The sequence below is a fragment of the Danio aesculapii genome, chromosome 17 (assembly GCF_903798145.1).
Source record: "Danio aesculapii chromosome 17, fDanAes4.1, whole genome shotgun sequence".
Classification (NCBI taxonomy): Eukaryota; Metazoa; Chordata; class Actinopteri; order Cypriniformes; family Danionidae; genus Danio; species Danio aesculapii.
In genome coordinates this window covers 50312435-50322880 of record NC_079451.1, presented here as the reverse complement: position 1 = coordinate 50322880, position 10446 = coordinate 50312435, and the positions used below count along the sequence as shown (strand labels likewise).

At 36.8% G+C, this 10446-nt stretch overlaps 1 protein-coding gene across 1 annotated transcript in view; it reads right to left on the bottom strand.

The window, feature by feature from the left end:
* Positions 1–228: 228 nt before the first annotated feature.
* Positions 229–10446, bottom strand: part of bdkrb2 (bradykinin receptor B2) — an 11203-nt gene continuing 985 nt past the window's right edge. The window contains exon 2 of the mRNA XM_056477697.1: positions 229–4619. Coding sequence (XP_056333672.1) covers positions 3545–4615 — 1071 coding nt within the window. The 5' untranslated portion in view covers positions 4616–4619 and the 3' untranslated portion in view covers positions 229–3544. The remainder of the gene's footprint in view (positions 4620–10446) is intronic.

Here is a 10446-nt window from a genome sequence, read left to right as displayed (position 1 = left end):
CAAAGTTGGGGTGAAGATGTTTTTGACAGTCCCCACCACATGGCCATTTTAGATTTTTAACATCTCGAAACGTAAACTGACATGTCCATTTTTATACTTAAGATTTAAGTGTAATCAGATGGGCAGTAATTTACTATTAATCTTCCATTAATTTCAGGGTAATGATTTTTAACACCAGCATACAAAAATTACTGTAAAAAAATACAGTCATTTCAGATTTTTTTAATGCATTTCATAGCATTTAATGAAAAATGTACAGCTTTTCAATGTCATACCACATACACACATCAAAACTAACATATGTGCCAAGCAAGAAAACTGATCATTTCACTTTGTGTCTGAGAACATTTTATACTATTATGAGCTTACTATTTTTTTAACATTAAATTTGTTTTTCTACAACTTCAAACAAATATTTCAGATATTAAGCAAATATTATAAATCAGATAGTTGAAAAGTATGTGCATTTGTACGCTTTACTCAAAACAAACTGAATTATTTAAGGTCTTTACAGTGCATCTGGAATGTATTCATAGCGCTTCACTTTTCCGCATGTTTTTATGCTACAGCCTTATTCCAAAATAGATTAAATTCATTTATTTCCTCAACATTCTACACACAATCCTCCATAATGACAATGTGAAAAAAGAGTTTTTGAAATTGTTGCAAATTTATTAAAAATAAAAAAGCTGATAACTCACATGTACATCAGTATTCTCAGCCTTTGCTCAGCCTTTGTTGATGCACTTTTGGAAGTGATTACAGCCTCAAGTCTTTTTGAATATGATGCCACAAGCTTGGCACACCTGTCTTTGGGAGTTTTTGCCCATTCCTCTTTGCAGTACCTCTCAAGCTCCATCAGGTTGGAAGGGAAGTGACTGTGTACAGCCATTTTCAGATCTCTAGAGATGTTCAGTAGGATTTAGGTCTGGGCTCTGGCTGGGCCACTCAAAGACCTTAACTGAGTTGTTGTGAAGCCACTCCATTGATACTTTGGCAGTGTGCTTTGGGTCATTGTCCTGCTGGAAGATGAACCGTCACCCCAGTCTGAGGTCAAGAGCACTCTGAAGCAGGTTTTCATTCAGGACGTCTCTGTACATTGCTGCATTCATCTTTCCCTTTATCCTGACTAGTCTTCCAGTTCCTGCTGCTGAAAAACATCCCCACAGCATGATGCTGCCACCACCATGCTTCACTGTAGGGATGGTACTAGCCTGGTGATGGGTGCTGCCTGGTTTTCTCCAAACGTAATGCCTGGCATTTACTCCAAAGAGTTCCATTTGAGTCCCATTAGGCCAGAAAATTTTGTTTCTTATGGTCTAAGAATCATTCAGATGCCTTTTGGCAGATTCTAGGCGGGGAGTGGCTTCCGTCTGGCCACTCTACCATACAGGCATGATTGGTGGATTGCTGCACAGATCCCTTCTCCCCCGGTCACTCAGCTTAGATGGCCGGCCAGCTCTAGGAAGAGTCCCGGTGGTTTCAAACATCTTCCACTTACGGATGACGGAGGCCACTGTGCTCATTGGAACTTTCAGAGCAGCAGAAAGGTTTCTGTAACCTTCCCCAGCCTTCTGCCTTGAGACAATCCTGTCTCTGAGGTCTACAGACAATTCCTTTGTCTTCATGCTTGTTTTGTGCTTTGACATGCACTGTCAACCCTGGGACCTTATATAGACAGATGTATGCCTTTTCAAATCATGTCCAATCAACTGAATTGACCACAGGTGAACTCCAATTAAGCTGCTGAAACATCTTAAGAATGATCAGAGGAAACAGAATGTACTTAAGCTCAATTTAGAGCTTCACGCCAAAGGCTGTCAATACTGATGCACATGTGATTATTCAGCTTTTTTATTTTTAATAAGTTTGCAACAATTTCAAAAACTCTTTTTTCACATTGTCATTATGGGGGATTGTGTGTAAAATGTTGAGGAAATACATGAATTTAATCCATTTTGGAATAAGGCTGTAACATAAAAAATGTGAAAAAAGTGAAGCGCTATCAATACTTTCCGGATGCACTGTAAGGTCACTGTGATCTTTCTTCATCCTTATTTAAGCATGTACATTTATTAAGCAGATACATTTGTCCAGATGAAATCAAATGAACATGTTCAAGTTTTGAGTGTAATTTTGCTACATTTGGCAGTATATCGATATTATTCTTTCATTCACTTCAAAGCTTACAAACATTACTTAACACACATGGGTTTAGCTTCTTGTAGAAAATACATTAAAAACAAAAAAGTATAAAAATGAAATATAACTTTACACAACGGCATACAGTACTGATGTTTTTACCATGATATCATTTGAATTGTTTTGTACATATTAAATATTTTAAAACGTTCAGTATTTCACAACATCTTCAAATTAGAATTAGTGCTGGCCCATAATGACTCATGATTAATCGCATCTAAAAAGAAAGTTTGTATTTACATAATATCCATGTGTATGTGCATGCATATATTTGAGAATATTTATTTATATTAAGATATAAAATATGTGTATATAATACAGATATTCTCTATGGATGTATAATTTGTTTGTATGCCTGGATTCATGTATAAATAATGCACATTATGGAAAAACAAACTTTTCTTTTGAATGTGATTAATCAATGCCCAGCCCTAATTAGGGTTTACTTCAACAGTTTCAACTCAGAAAGTGCGACATTATCAGTTTTACAACTTTAAATGTGAACCAAACTTTCTGTAGAAGACTGAAACTGTATTTTGTTGTGTAACATTTAGTTTTTTATATTTACAACTTTGAAAAGGATGCTTTTACCATATACAAATGAAGTCAAAATTATTTGCCCTTGTGTGAATTATTTTTATTAATATTTATAAATATTTCCCCAAATGATGTTTAACGGAGCAAGGAATTTTTCACAGTATTTCCTATAATATTTTTTCTTCTGTAGAAAGTCTTATTTGTTTTATTTTGGCTAGAATAAAAGCAATTTTTAAGCCATATTAAGGTCAATATTATTAACCCCCTTAAGCAATATTCGTTTTGGATTGTCTACAGAACAAACCACTGTTATACAATGACTTGCCTGATTACCCTAATGAACCTAGTTAGGCCTTTAAATGTCACTTTAAGCTGAATACTACACTGTGAAAACAAACCTGGTTGCATCAAATTAACCTTATGAGTCCATGGAAATCCATGTGAAACTGACTTAAAACAGCTTGCATAACTTATAAAATTAAGTTAGAACATGATTAAATTAGTTTATTAAGTTACAGTGGCCTAAAATATGCTGTCTGGACTAATTGATCATATATTTTTTACAGTGTAGTGTCTTTAAGAATATCTAGTAAAATATTATTTACTGTCATCATGACAAAGATTAAATAAAGCAGTTATTAGAAATTAGTTATTAAAACTATTATGTGTTGAAATGTGTTGAAAAAATGGCCTTTAAGAAAATTGAGAGAAAATATACAGGATGGCTAATAACTCTGACTTAAATTTTACAATAATTCTGAGCCATTGATTCTGAACCATAATTTCAGGTTGATCCAATGAGCTCTTAATAAGTTGTGAAAGTCTTTAAGGTGGACGAGAGCTGTGATCTCGTCGAACCGCTTGTCGAATCCACTTTCTTCTCCGCAAGTTGCTTCATCAGCTCTTTGACCTTCTTCCTGAAGTTCTTGCCCACGATTACATAGAGAATCGGGTTCAAAACGCTGTTGCTCAAAGCCAAGTAGGTGAAGATCTGATTGGAAATATCAAGACCGGCTTCGAATTTGCATCCGCCAAAGACACCGAATCGCATCAGGATATCCATAAGCGTCACGAGATGAAACGGGACCCAACATAGGAGAAACACCATCAGGACCACCAACACCAGAATCGTAGCTTTTCTTTCAGTGTTTTCAGCATTAAAGCGGTCGACGACTTGCTCATGCAAAGCTCGGATGATTTTAAGCGTGCAATACGAGATCACCAAAATCGGTATAATGAAGCCGATTATTATGAGGAGAATGTCACAGATTAAACCGATGTTTGGACTTGGATAATCCAGAATGCAAGCCGTGATGTTTAGCTCTGGGATGAATTTAATGTCACGGAAATGAAGCGTCGGGATGTTGAGTATTAATCCGAAGCACCAGACGGCAATGCAGTTGAGTTTGGCGTATCGTGGTCGTCTCATTCTACCACGCGATAGTGCATGAACGAGTGCAACATAGCGATCAGTGCTGACCAAAACTAAGAAGTAAATACTGCATAACATGTTCATTTTGATGCCCGTGTTGACCAGTCGACACATCACTGATCCAAATTCCCAGTTAAACTCATTGGCGATGTTGATCGCCCAGAACGGCAAACACGAAACCAATAGGAGGTCTGCAGCTGCTAGATTCCCCAGGTAGATTTCAGCGACTGTACATGCTTTCTTATGTAGACTGAAGACCAGCAGGACGAAGATGTTACCGATGATCCCCAGAATGCAGATGATGAACATGTAAGCCGGTTGCATGACATACAGCCAGTCCCACACTTCCCAATGCGGACACTGGGTGGCGTTGGTGAGGTTGTTTGTAGAGGGAATTGTAGAGAGGATTGATGATGATGTTGTTAGTTGTATCTCGGGATCCATGTTTCTGTGGATAGAGGAGAAGAGATGTTCAAATCTACTCACCATAATACTGACAAGTAGTTTATGAATCATGCAGAATTTTTCGCAATGTAATATGTTGGTGGTAGCTACCAAACACATAATAAATATACAGGCCATGCTCGTTAGAAATATGTACCTTTTTTTTAGTGGGTGCTGTCTATTTTTTTCAGATTTGAAATGTACTATTTAGGGTCCATTTTTATATGACCTTTCAAATGACGAATCCACAAAAGGGCGCTATTTAAATTTATTTTCAAATTTAAAATACATTAGGGTTTCTTTTATTGCACATTTCAGATGACTTCCACTAGAGGGTGCTGTCTACATTATTTCTAATTTAAAATACATCATTTAGGGTACGTTTTACTGCATGTTTCAGATGATGAATCCAGTAGTGTGCGCTGTCTACATTTTTTTGCATATGTGAATTGTTAGGGTACAATTTATTGTACGTTTCAGATGACAAATTCACTAGAGTGCTGTCTACATTTTTTAAAAGTACATTATTTAGGGAACATTTTACTGTATATTTCAGATGACAAATTCACTAGAGGGCGCTGTCTACATTTTTAAAAAATGCATTATTTAGGGTACATTTTACTGTATATTTCAAATGACAAATCCAGTAGAGGGCGCTGTCTACATTTTTTTTTTTTTTTTTTTTTTTTAATTTAAAATACATCATTTAGGGTACGTTTTACTGTATATTTCAGAAGACAAATACACTAGAGGGCGCTGTCTACATTTTTTAAAAGTGCATTCTTTAGGGTACATTTTACTGTATATTTCAGATGACAAATCCAGTAGAGGGCGCTGTCTACATTTTTAAAAAGTACATTATTTAGGGTACATTTTACTGTATATTTCAGATGACAAATTCACTAGAGGGCGCTGTCTACATTTTTAAAAAGTGCATTATTTAGGGAACATTTTACTGTATATTTCAGATGACAAATCCAATAGAGGGCGCTGTCTACATTTTTTAAAAGTACATTATTTAGGGAACATTTTACTGTATATTTCAGATGACAAATTCACTAGAGGGCGCTGTCTACATTTTTAAAAAGTGCATTATTTAGGGAACATTTTACTGTATATTTCAGATGACAAATCCAATAGAGGGCGCTGTCTACATTTTTAAAAAGTGCATTATTTAGGGAACATTTTACTGTATATTTCAGATGACAAATCCAATAGAGGGCGCTGTCTACATTTTTTAAAAGTACATTATTTAGGGAACATTTTACTGTATATTTCAGATGACAAATCCAATAGAGGGCGCTGTCTACATTTTTTTTTAATTATTATTTTTTTTATTTAAAATACATCATTTAAGGTACGTTTTACTGTATATTTCAGATGACAAATCCAATAGAGGGCGCTGTCTACATTTTTTAAAAGTGCATTCTTTAGGGTACATTTTACTGTATATTTCAGATGATAAATCCAGTAGAGGGCGCTGTCTACATTTTTTTATTTTATTTTATTTTTTTAAATACATTATTTTGGGTACTTTTATTGCACATTTCAGATGGCAAATTCACTAGAGTACTGTCTACATTTTTTTTTGAGTTTAAAATACATACTTTAGGGTATGTTTTACTGCACGTTTCAGAAGACAAATTCACTAGAGGGCGCTGTCTACATTTTTTTTTTTTATTTAAAATACATCATTTAGGGTGCAATTGACTGCATGTTTCAGATGACAAATCCAGTAGAGGGCGCTGTCTACATTTGTTTTATTTAATTGTATTTTTTTAAATACATTATTTTGGGTACTTTTATTGCACATTTCAGATGGCAAATTGCTGTCTACATTTTTCTGAGTTTAAAACACATACTTTAGGGTATGTTTTACTGCACGTTTCAAAAGACAAATGCACTAGAGGCTGCTGTCTATATTTTTGCTTGTTGGCTACTTAGGGTACATTTTATTGTACGTTTCAGACACGCATCCGTCTTGTACACACACATGTACACCTAAACTTTGACTGAACCCAACCAATAGTGTTTTCAAACGCAAACATGAGATAAAAGTGCACTGCCGCTAAATAGTTTTAGCTTTTATTTTATTTTTTCCCAGTCAGTTTACATTGCTTTTATCTCTTTTGTGGAAGAGTGTTTCAACGGGCTCAAACTCAAGCTCTCTGCAGCACAAGTACAACACCATACGGTGTAAAATACGAGCAAACATTTGTGTTGTGCAAAAAACTTTATGAAAATAATTCTTCGTTTGTTAATAATATGTCCCTGTAAATATAACTAGTGTAAACACTAGGGCTGAGCGATATGGGCAAAAAATCATATCCTGGTATTTTTATGAGGAATGACTGTATACGATATATATCCGGTATTTTTCTATAAATAGTTTCTTGAGAGTCAAAGCCTTTATTAAAATATTATCATCATTATAATTATCATTCTTATATTGTTATTTGTTCAAAGAGTAGCTAACAGTGAGATATTAAAATAGAATAAGAAATGTTTGGTAAACACATGCACGTTTTTTTATTTACACACACACAAATTAAATCGCATCTTCCAGGTAAGGGGCTTAAATAAATAAATCAATTAAACAGAATAATTAAATACAGTGATTAGAATATAATCGGAATCGAAGTCAATATGCAATAACAGACCAGAACGCAGAGCTAAATGCGTGATAACGTAAATACTAAACTTACAATCAGTGAATATGAGGTGGTTTCACTTTCGAAATGCGGTATAAATTCGGCCCATTTTGGCGTTTTTAATTCTTTTGAACACAATCAGGTGCTGTTTTTCAATTTGAAAAGGTTTTTATGTTCGTTCTTGCTGTTAATTGCGGAAGAAATGATCGATAAATGGTTTCTGATAAACCGCTGTGACAGCTGCAGGCGCTGTGTGACGCTCGTGCATGCGAGGGGGAGTCAGATTTGTCTGGGGAGTCGGATTTCGACACAACACCAGCACTGCATGCATTTTGAACAAATCTTTTGTATGACTCTTGTAGTGAATCATTCATTTGCGCATGCGCTCCATTGTGCAAGTTGAGCTCGCGTGCTACCTTGGAGTGGTCTGTTTCGTGCAGAATGCGCACGTGTGGCCTCAAACCATATCGATGTGAACGATATGGATAATAGCGCATCGTGTTGGGGAATCATATCGATATATCCACAGAACTCGATATACCGCCCAGCCCTAATAAACACTATCTTTCAGATGAGACAATAAACCAAAGTCCTGACTCTCTGTGGTCATTAAAAATGTCCTGGTGTCCTGGCCAAATTTCCCCCATTGGCGCTTAATCATCATGGCCTCCCAATCAATCCTATTCATCGGCTCTATCACCGTCTCTCCACTCCACCAATAGCTGGAGTGTGGTAAACGCACTGGCACACTTGTCCTGTGGCTGCTGTCGCATCATCCAAGTGGATGCTGCACACTGGTGGTGGTGTGGAGAGACCCCCCCCCCCCCCGCCTCATGATTGTGAAACACCTTGGGTGTATGGTTATAGAGGATAAATGCGCTATATAAATACACAGTACTTCCTAAAAAGGAACAAACATTATTGTCATCATACTGCCCCCTAGTGTTCATTTTATCTAGAAACTGAGGTTTGAGGCATTTAGAGTTCTACAAAAGATTCATACAATATAACCTTATAATAATCAAATCATTCTGATAAATAAAATGTATGTTCCAACCAAAAATAATAATCGTACATTTCTTGATCATTAAATAATGACTGGACAGGATCTGAAGAAATTCAGGTTTACATCATAGCAATTACATGATCAGAGTATATTATAATAATATCTGTGTAGTTGTAATGATATTTGGGAATATTACTGCTGTTTCTACATTTTGGCTAACACAAAGGCAGCCTTTGTGAGACTTTCTGCAGAAACACAAAATTTTGGGCTGTTAGTTTCATTTGGTGTCTAATAGTTCAGTTGGAAATTCACGCGAAATTAAAAGTCTTTCAGCATTTACTGTGTTAGCTCATAAACCTGGCTTTCGTTGTGTGTAAAAACAGCAGTGTTTTATGCTCCACAAAAACAGTGAGTCACTCAGTTTTGGAGCGAGTTGTGGGTGAGTAACTGCTGGAATTCTGGAAGTCTCATCCTGCAGCATCAAAGCATCATATAGTTGCATAATATTTCCTGTGTGATCAGGAAAACTGTCTGCGTGTGTGTCTGCTGACTAGTCGGACAGAACAGAAACGGGAAGGAAATGAGCAGACTTTCAACATACAGGGCTTTCTTTTAACAGCTTTCATTGGTCACTTGTAGTAGTAAGATGATTGAATTGTTTATTCTGACTCACTAATTGCTGTTAACCACAGATAAGCACCAAAGAATGCTGCATGTTGAGAGAAGCCTAGGTATTTCAATGTTTTTGTAGTTGTTTGTTTATGTCTGTTCATCCTGGGATGTGTATAATGAGATTTGAACTTGAAGTCTTATGCTCACCAAGGCAAGGAAAATTTTATATATATATATATATATATATATATATATATATATATATATATATATATATATATATATATATATATATATATATATATATATATATATATATATATATAATGTTTTCAAACTTTTTTCATATTATTTTTTTAATATATATTTACTGTATACACTTACTGGCCACTTCAGTAGGTACACCTTAAGCCTCATTCACACTACTAGCAAATGAAAATGTCGCAGTGACAAGTGACGTCAAAGTGGCAGTTGGTGATGAGATGGGCATGTCGAGCAACGCAACAAAGTTGAGAATCCTTCAACTTTATGCTAAAAAAAGAGCGACAGCCAATAGAAGCACCAGTAGAGCTCATGTGATCCTCTCTCTTCTCGCTCAGAGGCCGGTTGTATCCTCCGTGCTGTAGACCTACATAGACCTGCGTTTGCAGCAAGTTGCCACCCAGAGCGACAGACAGCTTCAAAGTCGCTGCTAGTGTGAATGAGGCATTACTTGTACCAGGTTGGACTATTTTTTTTTTGCTCTATATTGACATGATAGCATCACACAGTTGCTGCAGATTTGTCGGCTGCACATCCATGATGTGAATCTCCCGTTCCACCACATCGCAAAGGTGCTCTATTGGATTGAGATCTGGTGACTGTGGAGGTCAGTTGAGTACAGTGAACTCATTGTCATGTTTAAGAAACCAGTCTGAGATGATTTGATATGGTGCTTTATCCTGCTGGAAGTAGCCATCAGAAGATGGAGACACTGTGGTCATAAAGGGATGGACATGGTCAGCAAAACACTCGGGTAGGCTGTGTCGTTGACACGATACTCATGGGCCCAAAGTGTGCCAAGAAAATATCCAAAAACACCATTACACCACCACCACCACCACCAGACCAAGCAACGTTTCTCCAATCTTCTATTGTCCAGTTTTGGTGAGCCTGTGTGAATTGTAGCCTCAGTTTCCTGTTCTTAGCTGACAGGAGTGGCACCCGGTGTAGTCTTCTGCTGCTGTAGCCCATCCGCCTCAAGGTTGGACGTGTTGTGTGTTCAGAGATGCTCGTCTGCAGACCTCGGTTGTAACGAGTGCTTATTTGAGTTACTGTTGCCTTTCTATCAGCTGGAACCAGTCTGGCCATTCTCCTCTGACCTCTGGCATCAACAAGGCATTTGCGCACACAGAACTGCCGCTCACTGGATACTTTTTCTTTGTCAGACCATTCTCTGTAAACCCTAGAGATGGTTGTGCGTGAAAATCCCAGTAGATTAGCAGTTTCTGAAATACTCAGACCAGCCCGTCTGGCATCAACAACCATGCCACGTTCAAAGTCACTTAAATCCCCTTTCTTCC